Here is an 18437-nt window from a genome sequence, read left to right on the forward strand (position 1 = left end):
TGTTGTCGCACATCAACACCACTGAGTGTCCCATCAAGCGGTCCTGGAACTCTTGGAGAGCGAGGAACGCTTCCTTGAGTTCCAGTAACATTGATGTGAAGGTGCTTGTCGTTCTCGTCCCACACTCCTGAAGTCAGCAACTCCTCCAGGTGTGCGCCCCATCCCTCGGTCGATGCGTCTGAGAACAGCTGCATGTCCGGGGGGGGAGTGCGCAGAGGCCACTCCTCTTAAGAGGTTCCTGTCGTCCAGCCACCCCCAGGCTAGGTCCTGCCTCACCTCCTGTGTCAGTGACACTGGAAAGCTTGGGGATCCGTCGCCTGTGACCAACTCTCCTTTAGTCTCCACTGAAGAGACCGCAGGTGAAGACGCCCGTGAGGGACTAACTTCTCGAGTGACGACAGGTGTCCGATCACGACTTGCCATCGCTGAGCTACCTGTTGTTCCTGCCGAGACAGGAACTGGTTGGCTGCCTCCCTGAATCTGCTGATCCGCGAGTCTGCGGGGAAGACTCGCCCTGTCTAACCGTGTCGATCAGCATACCCAGGTACTTCATCCTCTGCTTGGGCTCGAGATCGGACTTTTCGAAGTTCACAACGATCCCCAGATCGCGACAGAATCGAGCAGTCGATCCCCTGTTCCTGTAGCAACTGCGAGCGGGAGCTCGCCAGGACTAACCAATCGTCGAGATACCTCATCAGACGTATCCCGTGCGAATGGGCCCAAGCAGACACCAGAGTGAACACTCGCGTGAACACCTGTGGGGCGGTTGAGAGACCGAAGCAAAGTGCCCTGAACTGGTACACCGTCCCGTCGAGGATGACGCGGATGGTACTTTCTGGAGGACTGATGAATGGGTATTTGGAAATACGCATCCTTCAAGTCCACTGAAAGCATGAAATCGTTCTCCCTGATGGAGTCGAGCACTGAGCGTGTCGTCTCCATCGTGAACCGGGTCTGGCGAACAAACCGGTTCAGGGGAGAGAGATCTATCACCGGGGCGCCAGCCTCCCGTAGACTTTCCACCAGGAACGAGTCGACTGTAAAAAGCCCGGTGACTGATCCGTGACGATTTCTACAGCTCTCTTGCTCAGCATGGTCTTGATCTCCTGTCTCAATGCTACGTCCTTCGATGACCACCCTGGAAAACGTACGACTGCTGTTGGACCGGGCTGGAGGTGAGGGGTGGCCGAGATTCGAAGGGTAATAGATATCCCTCCCGAAGGACATCTACAATCCAGGTCTCGGCGCCGTAGCGCTGCCAAGTTGCCCAATGGCTGGCCAGGCACCCCCCCACTTCCGGCAGCAGGTGAGGGGAACGCCGTCCCTAGCGTTTCCCCCCTTTCTTCGACTTCTTCCCAGAGCCTCCACGGGAGGAGGAGGGCTGGGAGGAGGGCTGGTTACGGCTCCCCTTGGTAGAAGTCGAAGAAGACAGAGTCTTTCCCCGGGGCTTCGACGCAGCTACCGTCTTAGCCACCGAGGAAGCGCTAGCCGAGCTCTTAGACTTGGCCGCAGTCCGAGGCTGCCCAGAAGCCTTCGAGACTGCCTGGTGAACCAGACGGTCACTGTCGTCAGTGCGCCGTCTGTCCACCGCAGCGTCCACCATCTCTCCTGGGAAGAGAGACGTGGAACTCCGTAAAGGTCCGTTGCGAAGTCCCAACGCCGCTTCACGCCCGGCCGCACCTGGAAACCCGAGTAAGGACAGCGTCCCTTCGTCGGAGAACCAGGTTGGCCCACAGGTTCACCGTCTGGTGGGCAAGGAAGGAGATGGCTCTTCCTCCCGACTGGCAAAGTCTCCTGAAGGCGAGTCATCTTCGGGAGAAATTCCCCCCCCGGAGTTGGCTGCGGACCTTAGATACTGTGAGGGACCACAGATCTAGCCAGGAGACGGCCTGGAAAGCTGCCATGGCGGTAGATTCCAGGCCGAGTGCCTCTTGCTGCGAGAACCACAGGTTCTCGGACAGGAGCTGCTGCAGAGACACACCCGGAGTCAGCCTGGCTAACTCCGGTTCACCTGTTTGGGCGGCATCGGGTCTTCGGATGGCACGTAAAAAAACGCCGCTGTCGCAGCAGAGGAGGTGGAAGCAGCTTGCTCGACCTGCCAGACTTGAGCGAACCGTCTTGTCCGGAGACAAGCGATTCAACCTGGTCCAGCACTGAGTCCGCAAGCTCAGAACGCGGCAAACCCACCGTCGTTCTGGGTTTCCCTCTTCGGGCCCCAGAACGACTCGAGCCGGGACGTGGGCTCGGATGGTGGAAGCGGCGATCCTTCCCCGAGGTCGTTGTGCTGACGAATCAGCGCAATAACCTCGGCAAAGTTCCTCTGGATCTCAGGAGTGACTGCGTCCTGCGGAGTTGGACCGTCCAGTCCCTCAAACAGGAGCATCTCCCGAGACCCTCCTCCCTCAAGGGGAGGAACAGCGACAGACCCCTCTCGGTCTCCTCCAACCACCTGTGCGTACGACCTGGCTGGCCCGAGAACCGTGCCTGGTACGTACGACGACGTGGTGGGATCCTGAGGGGCGCATCCCTCACGATCACTCCTCAATACCTCGCCCCTCCCGGTGTAACCCGAGGAGGTTGAAGGTATGGGAGAGGCCGACCTGACGCTCCCTCCCTCGCTCGCTGGCAGAACCAGCGGGCTTGGAAGACTGCAGGCGATCGCCAAACCCAAGCGGTGGCGATCGAGCTGCAGACCTAGTCGAGCCGTCTCGCTGTGGAGAACGGCTGGACCGAGAACAGCGGCCCCGGTCTCGTGTGTCAGAGGAGCTGGTGCTGGTCGCCGTACCCGATCGCTCTCTGTGAGAGTGACGGTCAGGCGACCGGCGAGCTCCACTGTCACGGTAGATCGGTGCGTATCCTCACGGTGCGTCAGTTCGCTGGTACCAGCCGTGGCTGGTGCCGGCGAACGGGGGACCTCTTCCCAGCCTCAGCCCAGTGGCCGTCATGGACCGTCACGTCCGCCCGGGTAGCCAGCTGCTCGCCGCGAGAGCGAGAGCTGGTCTGGTGAGAGTCGCGTGAGCGGCTGTCACCAGTCTTCCGCTCCGTGCCGTGAACCTGACGCTGAGCGGACTCAGAGGTCTGGTTCTTGGCTGTACGGCCGCTGTTAGGCGACCGTACACTCGGTACCTCTCGCGAACGAGAGGCCGAGACGGACCCTGCTGCTGTGGCCGAACCACTGACAGCAGGTGAGGAAGTGCCGGTGTTAGCCGGCACTCCTCTGGTCCCCGTAGTCTTCTTCCTTGCGGAAGAAGAGACGGGTCCTGCCCCCGAAGGAGCAGGGTGACCAGCGGAAGGAAGAACCCCCCGTCTCACCAGAGCGAGACGGGCCCTTAGAAGTTCCCGAAGGAGACTTCTTAGGGGGGGGGAGGCGACCTTCTTCTTCTTCGGCGGGGGAGCTTTAGAAGAAGAAGGGGAAGAGGCGGCAGACGACGACGACGACGAAGAAGACGATGAAGACGACGACGACACCTTTCCTCCTCTTCTTCTTCTTCTTCGCTCAACCTCCTCAGGACCGACGTCAGATCTGTCCATCCAGAGCGGAGCCGGGGCTGCTGTTGCCGAAGCAACAGGGCCCGGACGCACCTGTCCGAACAGATCAGCATCGGGAGCAGCGGCGCCAGGAACAGGAACAACATAGCAGGTGCAGGCATCACAGGAACGGCAGAAGAGACAGCAGGAGCAGGTACAGGAACGGCAGCAGTGGTCAACGTCACGTCCGTGGACAGCAGCTGGGCAGGTACGGCAGGTACGGCAGACTGTGTAGGCGGTCCAGATGGGCGGACCAGCGGCACAGACATCCTAGGTACCGGTGGGAGGTCCAGGGGCGAGCTCTTCGGGCACACGAAGTCCGGTCGCGGCAGCACGGCAAACCCCAGGTGGCGGCATCACACTCCCCCGAGGTACGGCGACTGGCCCCTGCACCGATGTAGTGGGTGCCACCAGAGACCGCGTGCGGGTGTACACCAGGTGAGGGAGGTGAAGCGTAGCCTGGTGTTGTAAGGGTCGTGGTGGTGGTCGTGACCGTAGCATGGGTGACCGCCACGGAGCCAGCGAGATGGTAGAGCAGCCCTGGACACTCGCACGCCCTGCAGCCCCAACGATGCCCACACCTGTCCGAGGTCATCCTTCGCGGCAACCGCACCTGAGGAGGCAAAAGTCGGGTGATTAGGGGGATCCTCTACCCGTTCGCGTGAAGACGAACGGATAGAGGACCCAGAGTACAACTCGACGTCAGGGTATCTAGCGCCCTCCTCCACACTCACAAGTCAGGAGAGGAGAAGGACCTAGAAACCCCCCCCCAACCCCCCCCGAAGGGGAAGGCGCGATACGTGGAAGTTGAGCGGGCGGGCAGGAAAGAAGACGAAGTGTCCGTCACCAAAGGAGTCGCGGGAGAGCTTTCCGACGACTCCTTTGCAGGCCTTCGCTTCTTCCTGCCCTCATACAAAGTCCACTGCGCCTCCGACCAATTATTGCAAACATCACATGGCTCGGCTCGGGTGCATTCGCGCCCCCGACACCGAGCACACAAAATATGAGGGTCTATCTCCGGGAAAGATCGGAACTTCCCGCATTTACGCCCTTCGGTACCCGGGCATAGTCTCCGTGGGGTAGCGAGGCGAGGAGATTCCATCATTAATCAAAAACACTTCAAATATTATGAAAAGAGAGAAATGATTGTACTTACAATGAATTCTTTCATACACAAACACAACCATATACTCAAGAAAGCAAACGACGAGAAGCGGGCAGAGAGCGTCGAACACACACGTCCACTCGCTGTGAGGCCGAAAGCAAAAGTGATTTGTTTACCTCCCAGTCGCGCGCGCGCGCCTGTCGGACAAGCAGTTAACTACCGAACCCCTTGTTCGAAAGCTTACGACCTATCCAGCTGCCGCTAGTACCTTCCTATTGTAAAAGGACCGAAGGTTTGTATGCCGTGTCGGAACAATTCAACGTTTTGTGTGTAGTCTTATACCCAGTTTGGAGGGTCAACACATACCGAATGGCAACAGAGAGAGAGAGAGAGAGAGAGAGAGAGAGAGAGAGAGAGAGAGAGAGAGAGAGAGAGAGAGAGAGAGAGAGAGAGAGAGAGAGGCAAAGGAACGAAGAAAGAAAGGCGTGGCGGTGGAGGGGGGAGGAGGGTAGGTGGAGCTTTTTACGCGTGTTCGTATCCATTTCTGCATAATGGAGTTTTTGTCTCTTGGTACAAGGACAAGTGTCGTAAATTCTTTACGATTAGTGATTCACGATACCCTTATAAATTACGGCACTGGGTGTAATGCACTATACAAAATCTCGTTCTGATACAATTGTTCGTTACAGAAATAGGTATTGCCCAAAAACGTGCTTGCACTGTCGCTGAAACCCATAGTAGGTATGCTGCTTAGTTGTCAATCAAGTTTTTTGTAATAGAGTATTTTTTACAAGCTAGCTATTGAATAAATTTGTATTTTTCTCAATCAAAACATATGCCCCTCAATGCTAACTTTCCTCTTTTAATGAATTTCTGGTCATTGCAAATTCGGCCCCATAATTTCTTATGGTGCGAAAACAGAGGCCCAAGGACCGAAAACGATTGCGTCACACTACGGTGGTAATCCGGCAGTAAAACATCTTCATATATCCAAAAAGTAAATACAGTAATAAAGATATATATGTGCATTACGATTATAACAATTAGTACATGAATAGCTGATAATCTGATAATCTACAAGAATAACTGATAAAGTGTTCTGCAAGAAAGTTGAGTAAAGCAATTATTTACAACAGGTACGAAAGCCCAGATGTCGTGACGTCATAATACAGGACTTAAACGAACATTCTAATTCCAAAAAATAATTACTACCTAAATTTGAGTCAGAATCGAGTTACTTTTTCAATAACGAATATTTTCAAATTAATCATCATAAATATGTAAAATTATTGATGTTTTACTATTTATTTTAAAAATTATCAAAGTGCACGCTTCGTCGTCGTCTTCTACCAAAACAGTTGTTTACTACTAACAAACAAGCCGGTTAGGGACCGTGTTCCGATTATTGTGATGAAAGTGCCCCAGCGTCTGTGGGTGCAAGTGGTGTGCGGATTTATCACAGGAAATGGGAAGTTTATTGACACAAGCAACTCCGTAAACATCGAGATGGCGTCAATCTTTTAAATATTTTGAGTTCTAAGTAAAAATGTTGAACGCAATTTGGTGAGATTTGGACTGCCTTGTACCACCATTTCACTACCCTCTGTTTAAATCTTAAAATTTGGCCTTAATTTCTAACTTTGGAGAAAATACTTATACTACTTCGAAGGGAGAGTAGAGGTCTTTAGCTCCGTTTCTCACCAGCAACAAGTCGCGACTGATGCCCATCTCCGATGTCAGGACGCGTTGTAACGTACTTTTTTTGGGGTTGTAAACGTTGATCGTACATGGTCCTCCCCTGTACCATGCGGTTTTTTACCCTAGTACTAGGCTAGTCAAGGACTGGACACCTCAGCTACGCTATCGTCTAGGCCTAGTATGTACTACCTATGTATTGTCCTGAATACCTACCCTAAAAAGACCTGACCCATATACATGATTCAGAGGTCATATGATGCACAAATAATTGTAATTCTTAGATAGAGGCTTTTAAATACTAGCTAAGGCCACTTCGACGATGGAAACTTACGCCAGGTTTCGTCAGCCCGTCTGACCATGTACTGTTCGCCGATGTTCAGCTTTATATCATCTCCCTTCTCCTCTTTATCCTCTTTTTCTTTATCGTTGTCGATAATCTGTATGGGTTCATTTTCCTTATCGGCCCCGCAACTGGGCTTCGTCGGGGGCGATTCAATGGGTTTTGGTTCGGTGTTAGTCGCCATAGTAGCCATTGTTTACTATACGTCACGACTCACGACCCTAAAATATTTTCGTCTCCCGCCAAATCTGACAACAGGCCTAATAAATTCTTCGATATTTCAATAACGAACTGAATGAATTTTTCATTAAACTTGGCATCTGTGACTTTAGATATAAATTAAAAATTAAAAATACGTTTAGAATGTCCCTTGAGGATTAAAATTTCGTAAACGGAGGTATATACTAGCTATCGGGAGACGATATGGTAGTTTATTCATAACACTAAAGTTGATCCAATTTACATAAGAGACGCAGACTCTTGGAGCATTAAAATTATACGTCATTTACTCTGTACTTGTTGTAACTTTTTGTTCATTTGGACTGAAGATGAACCCAGGGAAGGGTTCGAAAGCTTTCAGTAAAGTCTTCAAAATTATACACGGACTTTTTACACTTTGTATTATTGTGGACCCTTTAGAACATTATACCTCATATAAAAAAACATGCTTATCGACAACAGGCCTGATAAATTCTTCACTATTCCATGCCAAACTGTGTGAAATATTCATAAACCTATATATCTGTGACTATAGAAGTGAATGAAAAATACTATCATTAGAATGTCCCTTTATTGGTGCTTTAAATTTCATAATAGGGAAATACAGCTGTGGAAAGACGGACTAATAATAATTTATTTAACACTAATCTTGATCTAATTTTACAATGAAACCATTTAACGTCTTCGCCCATTGAAAAAAAAACTAATATATTATCTAAAAAAAATAAAAATAATGATAAAATCTGCTTTGTTCCACAAAATGTGATCTTACGTGTCTGTACTACATGTTACAAAATTACAACGTGCTTCTTTAGAAAATATTAAATTATCTTTTTTTTCCTGTATTCATTTCAGCTGAGCTTGGTGTTTCCTTGCCTCAGAGGAAGCAATTGTAGGATTTCTAAGTGTATGATATACTTAGTCTTTACTTTCAAGGAAGGAGATTTTAAATAACACCGAGTGAAGTTTGTTATTATTCGTAAAATCTGCAAAACTCAAGCAACTGTGTCACTAGCCCCTTTGTAAATCGACATTTTTAACGCACAAAGCAAGAAGGATCAACGCATGGGGAGGCTGAATAGATTTTTTTATCTTTACTAATTTATCTTTATTAGTTTCTAAAAGAATTAGAACCTCATAAGAGAGAGAGAGAGAGAAGATGATATTGACTGATTGATGGATGTTACGGTACCAACTCAATGGCTAAATGTGCTCGTTGATTTCGAAAGTAAACAATGATTAAAACAAGAAGAAAACATATGTGATAGGTCTATTCCAGCTCCAATACGTACATCTAAAAATGCCAGGTATCGCAAACTAAAAAATGCTATAATTCTCGTGTTTAGGTAGGCAACGTAACCTTGTTGTGTTTATGGGACCCGGGCTCGTTTCCCGCTACCGGACATCATAATTTCTTGATATACCTTCCACTTGGATCTTAAGGTTTTGTAGTGACAAGCGAATCCAAAATAGCGCGAAGAATTCGAGAATTTAAGAGGGCCCTGTGGCTATTACAATTACGTATGTATCTGGTAAAAGTGACCAGTAGATTCTACATACACACACACTCACTATATATACATAGTACATACATACACATACTACACACACACACACACACTCACTATATATACATACATAATACACATACACACACACACACACACACACACACACATATATATATATATATATATATATATCTATATGATATATACCACTATATATATATATATAAAGATAAATGCCACGAAGGAAAATAAACGAAGGAGTCTGCGAGATCTTTCGGCTGAAAAAGCCCTTTACTGAAGCAGCTTCAGTAAAGGGCTTTTCAGCCGAAAGATCTCGCAGACTCCTTCGTTTATTTTTCTTCGTGGCATTTTATCTTTATTTATGGATTTATCACTTCCTAACTTTCGTGATTCTGTATACATATATACATATATATATATAATATTATATATATATATATATATATATATATATAATATATATATAAGGTAGAAGCCACGAAGGATAGTGAAACAGTGGAGTGCTGTGAAATCTTTTGACTCAACGTCCTTTACTTAGCAGACTGACGGAATCTGCCATTTAAGAATGACCTTAAAGATACAATCATTGACTTAAATACAAGTTAGTTGCCTTATAGATATTTTCTTTGTATATGTATGTTTAATATATTTTCTATGATTAAGTGTATCTTGTGAAAAAAGTCTTTATTGTTTTTGGAAAATTTGGATGTGGTCATTTGCCGCCCTATATATCCTTTAATTGTCTTGTACATTTGCACACAGATGGTCTTAAAATAAGAATGGCAAGAGCGAGATAATATAAAAAGTAACTCTTTCTTGGATTATATACTATTTATTGTGAATAATTTGTCTTTATTAGATATTTAGGCCGTTGTCATTGTCTCTATTTAGCTCAAATTCCTATCTGCCTTTTTTCTGTCAGACTACAATTTTTCATCATAATTGCTTGCCTGGAGAATAACATTCTCTCTCTCTCTCTCTCTCTCTCTCTCTCTCCTCTCTCAAGAACTGCTGTTAATTACAGTTAGCGCTATAGGCCTATGCGAAATCTTCTGCAGTACGTGTGTTTTCTCTGGTACCTCCAAATGACCTGTGAAAATGAGGAACTATAATGGAGTATGGTTATGGCAACTAGCCAAGTAGAAAGTTTGAGAAAATCGAAAAGAGAGAGAGGAGAAGGCGGGCAAAAACTTCAGGGAGGATGAGAAGTTGTCCTAACAAGAAAGAAATGTAGAGAGAATGAATGATAAGCAAATGGATCTCAGAATAAAAAATGTAAGTAGAAATTTATTGTTGTCGCCAAAAGGCATGTTCAGGAATGCGTGCAGAGTGACAGTGGAAGATTGTAGAAGTTACCATTAAAAAGTTGGGGTTGAAATGACTGCATAATGTCACTTGGTTTACTATCAAAGGTGTATTGGTAGAACACTAAGGAAATAACACATATGACAGAAGAGTGTGGGTCAAAAGAAGGAAGAAGGTATGTGGATTTACTATTAGTTATGCAACAGATGTGAGAAGCTTGAAATTCATCGGAAATGGCTGTAAGTGATGCACATAGCATACAAGGAACAAATACAGAAAGTTAATATGAAGACAAGTGGCTGAGAGAAATTGAAAGCGTTGATGACGGAAGAGATAATTGCATGTGCAAGACTATAGTGGTGGAAGCGTGAATAGCTTTATGGAAAAGTGGGTCAGAGGAAAAAGAGGGTATTTTGTCTCTAATGCAGTCCAATAACTTTTGGGATTATGTGATATTAAAGGATAGAAAAGGAAACAAGAAGAAAGGTTAAAAGTTGTAGATTAAAAAAATAGTTTTAATGGATTGTGGAAAAGTTGGTGCTTGCTAACGATACTACGCCCAGTCATGATAATGATGAAAAACTACACAAACTATCACAAGATTCTGACAGTGCTCGTAAGGAAACAGTTAAGTACAAATTTACGAAAGAATAACGTTATGAGAGTAAATGCGGGAGGAAGAAAATGAATATATATATATATATATATATATATATATTAGTTATAATATATATTATCCCTCGCTGCATTATTATTTTCAAATCTTTATTTGTTGTATTACTACCTATTGGAAATTAAAATGTAAGACTAAAAAATCCCTCGATTCATTTTATACCTACATGTCACATAGATATAAATGCCTTATTTTTCACTATCCTGCTTTTTTTTTAATTTAATAATTTAGCCCAATTTCTTTTTTATTTTTATTTGGTGTAACCAACTTTACAGAAATCCGGTGATGCAATTCGAAAAGCTAAAAATAATATTGAAAATGTGTAATTCAGAACAAACGAAGGACTCCGTTAAAGATATCAAACTCCCTAGCTTTGTATATATCTGCCACACGATCACATTGTTCATTTCATATGCATAATGACGGTCAAAATAATTTTAGATATTTTTCGCCAATGCCTGACGCTGCAGATTTCCTCATAGATCCGCCCCTATCATAACACATTCAAAGTCCAAGAGATTAGTATCTCAAACCCGCAACCTTTACAAGAATCGATAAGAAACAGAGAGAGAGAATTTTAATAGTAATGTTAGATATACTGCGATCCTCTTTTGTTTGATGAGACTTGAGTAAAAGAAGGGTTCATTCGTCTATAGCTGTAGTCCGGAGAGTGGCCAGTAGGGGTTTGCCTGGGGGGTTAGTGGACTCTACTGAGGTTTAACCGAGGCAAAACGATGGAAAATACGTAAAAATCTGGTGATTTTACGAGAGCAATGGGGTAAGTCACTTACCGAGACACGTTTGTAGTTTGTGTGCATCGATGGGAGGTGGTAAAAGCAGTAAAAAGCCCTGTTTAACAGCAATATCGATTCAGAAGTGATAGTGGAGGAGGCCAGCTGTAGTAGTTGTCGGCTCAAAGCCCCTCCTCTCTCACTCGCTCTCTCGTACACAAATCTTTCTCTCCCCTTTTGTCTCACTCTCATGGCCAACTGTATTTTCTCGAAGAAAATATCATCATTTCCAGTGCCTTGTTCCTTTCGTGAAAACGGCCAAAGCTTTGGAGTTTTCATTTTGCCGAATTCCTTTTCGCCACGGGAAAGTGCTCAGGAGAGGAAGGGGCCGACTTCCTCCTCCTCTTCATTCTTCCTTCTCCTCCTCACACTCGCTCGTTTGGTCAGAGTTGGTTGCGGCAAGGGAGACAGACATGGAATTATTATAGGACCCTGAACTCTGGCCCACATTATGCTTGGACTATTCTTTCTCCGCAGCCTGAATCCTGCCGCTGCGTTTTGTACTACTACTAGTATTCCCCGTCGGCATTTTTCAGACCACGGTAGGAAGTTATTGCAACTTGAAGTAAGTCGAATATACTTGGTAGTAGCCCAGGTGCAACAACTCGAAAGGTTTAGTGTTTCGATGAAAATTTCACTCGTGGTCCGTGATAAAAATTTTGGGGATAAGTGGGTTCCTTATTTTGTTAACTTAGTATTTGGAAATCACGATGAAATTGTGGATAAATGGGTTCTTAGTTCGTCACCTAGGTATTTGCCACAGTCGGTGAAATATCTTGATATAAACTAATTAAGAACCACTTAGTCTATGTTTTCGGGTGATATTTAGCCTAGGCCTATTTTAGAGGAATACCGACTTAACAGATATAGGTAGTAGTAAGTTTAGTATTTCAGTTATGATGCTCAGACATTTTGTATTTTCTTACTCTTTGCATATGACATTAAATGATGTCCTATGTATTTCACACATTAGGTACTATACGTTTTCGGTAGCAGTTTATTAACAGTTAGTTATATATGCAGCTCAGTATATTTGATTTCTTACATACCTATTCCTCTAAGAAATTGCTTGAGTGCAGGCTAGTATCCAGTGTTTTTTTTATTTTTTGTTTATGGGGGAGGGGGTCGTTTTTCCCAAAAGTGGACATTTTCTTCTATAAATGTCATTGCATATAATGTATAGGTATATACAAGATGAAATACTTGAAATTGTTATTTTAGTTATACTATTAGAAAGAAAAATTGGGTATGTGGTATATGCCCTTCTGCCTGATTAGTTGTTATTCAAAGTACTGACCTTGGTTAACAGAATTTTTCTTAAAATCATTTACAAATATGGTGGCCTATATCATATTAGTATTATTACTCTTGTATTTTTGACTACTAAACGATGATGTTAATGTTTAATAACAAAATTTTAAAAAAGTCAAAAAAACAAAAGATTGTTATTTAATACTTCGTAAATACAGTTCAATGAAAGGATATTTGCAGAAAATACAGACTTCCAGAACAAATTTTTAGGGGGTCCTGACAATGCCCCCCCCCCCACCCTCTTGGTACAGACCAGGAGTGCAGGGGTTACCAAAATAAAAAGTCATCCATTTGTGCTAGGATCAGGACCTGGTTATGATGCATATAAGGAAATGGCACACACTCCATTTCTGATGGAGTTTTTAAAGTTTAAAGTTGTTGTATTTATTTATTTTTTATTTTGTTGTCTGTAAGTTTTTTCTTGATTAAAAATTTTGAATGAACCTGCTGGTCACAATTGACTGTGAATCACATATTGAAAAAAAAATACTTTGTCTTATCCACATTTGTAAGATGTGAACATTTTCTTGCAATATAATTGTGGTCACTTTTGAAAATGCGAATTACACATGAAAGAAGGCTTTGTCTTTGCACCACATTTTAGAGGTGGACAATTTTTTCAATGGACTAAGTTTAAAGTTAATGTGATCAGTTTTGAATATGAATTATAAAAAAAAATGCTTTTTCATACACCATTTATTTGAGATGTGGAAATTTTCTTGCAATATAAGTGTATACAGTAGAGCCTCGGATTTTGTACGTATAATCAGTTGCAGAGTCTGATAAAGTCTGAATCATATGAAAATGGAAGTAATAATGCCCATAAGGAATAATGTAAATCCAATTAATCCATTCCAGACACCCACAAATATTTTTAAAAGATATTTTATAGATAATATAGTTTTACATACAGAAAACAATGAGAAATAAATATAAATGACTAATGAAATGGATAAATGAACATTTAACATAACTTTTACCATTATTGAAGACTTGTTGGCTTATGGAAGACTGGTACTAGGACCAGCTTGAGGAGTCATTGGACTCGTCATGCAAAAGACATTTACCTAAAATGGAACAAGTCCTACTCCACCTCCTCCTCCTCTTTTACTGTAGAGCCCCGGACCTCAATGATAATCTTCCAGAAGAGGCGTCAATGTTTAAATTTTTTTTAAATCTTAATATTTTCCATAAGAAATAACAGAAAATGGGTTAATCTGTTCTTGACCACCCATTATTACCCTAATCTTGCCTTATTATACAGAATAGTAGACAAATTACAATTAAACAAGTTCAGAGTTAAATAAATATCAAATTTGACTTATATTTGTTATTTTTAAATTAGTATACTGTATAAGAAAAAACTGGTCTACATCCAATGCAGCTCTATTACCAATGGTTGACTGGGCGCCATAAGCTGGCTGCCACTACAGAATGCAGGGTAACAGTTAGGCACAAAGTTTGTTGCTAACATAATATAACATTGAAAAACAAGCCTAACTGTTGCAGTAAATTAATAAAATATTAAAATGAAGCCGAATAGTTATCATAATTTACGAAAATTTGTCTACATAAAGTCATGTCGGCACTTGTGGCTTGAGTGGATGTAAACAAACCTGTGTACTCTGTACATACATACCTATACATACTGTACGTACAAAATCACTTTTAAAATATCTCGTTAAATATTATGAAAATAAAAAACTTTTTTTATATATAATGTCCTTGTAAAATAGGGATGCGTCTTCTACAGCAGCAAATTACTAACCTCTTCATTACCAGGAAGCTTAACAGTGCATAAAGATTGCATTTGCTACTACCAAATCGCTTACTTGTGAAGAAATTCACAATCTCATAAAGAACAGTGTGTCATAAAAATCCATAATTATATACTAATATGAAGTAGAATATTATTATGTAAAATATACAAAGACTTTTGAACACTGTTCAGTCAGTGTTTACGTTAATACCGTTGATATCCAAACCCTTTGTATATTTTTTATCCTTTTCTATTAATTTGGGATTTTTATGACATCGCTCTCACTACCAAACCTCAGAACAGTGTTCGAAAGCCTGTATATTTTTCATACTTTACTATAAATTGATGATTTTTATGACCCTTTTTTTTCTCACTACCAAACCTTACATGTAAACGTTACATTTACTACAAAACGCATACGTGTGTTTGTGTGTGCATAGGTTTTAGAGTAAGAATGTCTAAAAAAATCAAGGATGGATGCTTGCTTACACCAAGGAACTCCCACAAAAACAAAAACTGTGGGCATACCAAAACAATAGCAGCATAGTGATCAAGTTTTAAACAAAGCGTAGCTACACCCCCACCAATGTTACCAGATGCTTTTAGCATATTTGAGGCAAATTTTGTTACGTAGCATATTTGGCATAATAACCCATTGAGCATAATTTTGTGAAGTTTGGCATAAATATAGTACATTGAATTGTTAAAAATAACAAACATACCTGACTGATTTTGATAAAATAGCGTACATAATTTTTAATAAATTAGATTTATCAATCTGTCACATAAGAAAATCTAAACGCAGGTTTGAAGTGAGATCTAAGTATAATATCAGCATAATTTCATATAGAGTTCAGCATCAAATGGGAAGTGAGAAGTAAGTTAGCATAATTTTGTCATCCCACTAGCATAATTTTGCTAAATTTAGCATAATTCCATATAAATTGGGAAGTGAGATCTTAGCATAATTTTGATAGATTTAGCATAATTACATGTAGAGTTTAACAATAAATGGGAAGCGAGATCTAAGTTAGCATAATTTTATCTTCCCACAAGCATAATTTTGATAGATGTAGCATATTAGTATAATTTCATATGCAGTTTAGCATCAAATGTGATCTGGTAACACAAAACGCCACTAACAACACTGACTAGTGGTGGTTGAATGAAACAGTTTTGTTGACAAACATCATATGGGCACCCTGGTCAAATTCCGGAATTTTGTTCAAACTCAAATGCAAAATTTACTTAAAATTTGGTGTTGAAACCCGATTATGTTGACTTCTAATACGGTTGAGGTCCAGGGATTTTGCTGTATTTAATTTAGAAGTATTTTATTCAAATTGGCCTAATCGCCAATTTCCTTTTTCTATAACAGTGGAGTTCACTGTTGCAAAACCCACAAATAAACATCTCCGCATATTCCACATTACTTGAATGGTAAGGCATTATCTCCAGTTTCTTGCACACAAAATGAATAAGGAATATGATTCTTGTAAAACCTGGACACACTCTTAACGGAGAAGCAAGGCTTTTTAGAGTAACGAGTGAACTGATCATCGGCTCCACCCACCCTCACCCTCATGTCCGTTGACTACTCAGACATCCTGTATGTCCCACCTTGACCATTTAATGATAACAGTTATTTTAAAAATTCACTCTGCCGGCTAACGATGCCTCAAAATGCATATGTTCATAGAACATTTTTTGTTCAGAATGACTTTTTCATTCATTTCCTAAAATCTTTGCTTAAACTCGTGTTACACCCTTTATATGTACGTATATGAATCTTGAGAACTTATTTCAATGCACCATTATTTATGATGGCAGAAAAGAATTAAGGAATTGTTGCTTTGATCACCTAGCATCCTACATATTCATGAAAGTATGTGTGTGTGGATTATGCTCAAATTTTATAGATTGGCACATTTAACTGTGTTCAGCTTGTTTTGCATGCACTATCATATAACTTATGAAAAAATGTGAATCTTGCAATTGTTTATTATAACAATTTATTTTTTTACTACATTTAGACTGATGTTAACCTGTTTAAATGTAGCATACCCCTAAATGTTAATAAATATAGTTGAAACATTAGATGCTACTGTAAATCATCTTCAAAATTGTTGACAGCCCCAAAGATTTTTTAATCTTACTCATTTATATTTTAATGCTTTTCAGTGGGGTTAAATAGTAGATGTATGGTATTTTTATGCAGCGCATGGAAGGTTTTATTTTGTTACAACTCGAGCTCCTCATTCTATCCCTGCAGTCTTAATCATTGTGTCTTTTTAACATAATGCAATAAATTTTGACTGTTCATGTTTAAAATGAGGCCAAAATCAGTATTGTAGCACAGAAAATTAACATGAAATGACTGCACAAGCACAGTACTATGTATGCTAATTATTGTTGAGCAGACGTTGACAGGACGATATTCCCTCCTTTTAAATGAAAGAGTTGTGAATTATTTATTTCCTTGAACAGAATTTTAAAAGTTTAGTCCTGTGTTCTAGTTGGCTTGATTAATTTGACTGAATTATTTTTTCATTTTTTTACTCTTACTTTATACTATTTAACTTTCCTTCCTTTTACTGTACTTCATTGTTTTCATGACTTTTTATGTGCTCATTATTATTTTAATTATAAACTGCGGAAAAAATTTTAAGGGATATATATGCATTTGTATATTCCATATACGAGTATATGGCCCTCAGCTGAAATAATGGATATATTATTATTAATTATTATTTTTATTATTTGTATACAGTATTTGAATATACTACATGAAATCAAAGCAGTTATGTGTGGGTGCAATGTTGTATATAACCTCACTTAGCCATAAAAATAAAGAAGGTAGTTGATCGTATTAGCACATTCTTATGTTCCAAGTTTTAGCAGATGGGAATACGTAGGTGAAGCTCTCATTTTCTGGGGTCACTGCATAAAATGTTTATCCTTACATTTTCATGGATTTGGTCCTTCATCATTTCTTCATTTACATTTTAGTGGGCTGGTAGGTCAGATGCAATATGCAGTGTAATTAACATTCTGCACTGTCCAGAAACTGAAGATTTTTACAAGTGTGCGTGTGTGTGCAGTATCTTTGTCTAATGTGTCTACTGCTATTCATTTTATTTGTATTATATTCTTTTTACAAGTACTATAACCTTTGATTTGCAATATCTTTTTGTTTAGTGTTCGCCACCATTCGTTTTCTTTGCATTTCTCTGCTGCTGTTGTCAGAATTTGTTTGAGTGATTACATTTGAAATATTGCTTTAGGGTGATAATAGTGATTGAATAATTGAACAGGGCTGTGTAAGGTTTGGATGGATGAGGAGTAACTGAAGCAACACAAGAAAGGAATAATTGCTCTCAGTGTAAAAAGGTAAGATTCATAGAGAAAACTATTAGAATGATTAATTTTGGTCGTAATATTGCAGAGTTGTGTATGGTAAGACTGTTTGATAATTGTCATCATAACTAAAGGAGCGAATTAAATGCATTAGTGCCCAGCATCAGATTTAAAGTTGAATGGGAAACACACAACAAAATTCCTTTTCTTGCATTTTAATACTAATTAGAGACACGACTGAATACAAATTTACCATATGCAGAAAACCAACATTCTCACTTTTATACATTCACTACTAGTTATCATGACATTTCTATCAAGTTAGGCATAGCCAGCAATCTATTCTTAGGAGCCTTACGAATTTGTTCCCCAGATTACATGGGAAAGGAATTTGAACTAACTCGTAAGCAGCTTTTGTCTTTAAGGTATCCTGACCATATAATTGAGAAAACAATTGTTAAAGCAAACATAAGTATCTGCCGACCCCCTCAAGACGAGACCAGAGAGACACCCAACAATTAAATAAAAATCCCACACCTGGACAGGATTAAGACGGTGACACTGACTCTCAGAAAATCTAATCCTTTTGCCTTTACCTACCCAAATACCCTAGCCAAGTCCCTGATTAATGTCCAAAAAATCAATCCCCAAAGACACAGGAGTGTACGAAAACCCATGCCTGGGCTGTGACCAATCTTATATCAGTTTTACAGGAGATTCATTCCTCAGAGTATAATGCAACATAAACAGTCAGTCAGGTATGGTCAACAGAGCTCGGCTATTTTTAACCATATAAATAACCACTACCACAGAATAAAA

General features: G+C 41.3%; 2 protein-coding genes across 2 annotated transcripts in view; one reads left to right on the forward strand and one right to left on the reverse strand.

Moving 5' to 3' along the window:
• LOC135202408 (histone acetyltransferase KAT8-like) overlaps nt 1-6904 on the reverse strand; it is a 231712-nt gene extending 224808 nt beyond the window's left edge. The window contains exon 1 of the mRNA XM_064231802.1: nt 6663-6904. Coding sequence (XP_064087872.1) covers nt 6663-6864 — 202 coding nt within the window. The 5' untranslated portion in view covers nt 6865-6904. The remainder of the gene's footprint in view (nt 1-6662) is intronic.
• A 4164-nt stretch (nt 6905-11068) lies between these two features.
• LOC135202409 (serine/threonine-protein kinase Genghis Khan-like) overlaps nt 11069-18437 on the forward strand; it is a 366963-nt gene continuing 359594 nt past the window's right edge. The window contains 1 exon segment of the mRNA XM_064231803.1: nt 11069-11178. The gene's annotated coding sequence lies outside the window, so the exon portion shown is untranslated.

The sequence above is a fragment of the Macrobrachium nipponense genome, chromosome 30, assembly GCF_015104395.2.
Source record: "Macrobrachium nipponense isolate FS-2020 chromosome 30, ASM1510439v2, whole genome shotgun sequence".
In the NCBI taxonomy this organism is placed as follows: Eukaryota; Metazoa; Arthropoda; class Malacostraca; order Decapoda; family Palaemonidae; genus Macrobrachium; species Macrobrachium nipponense.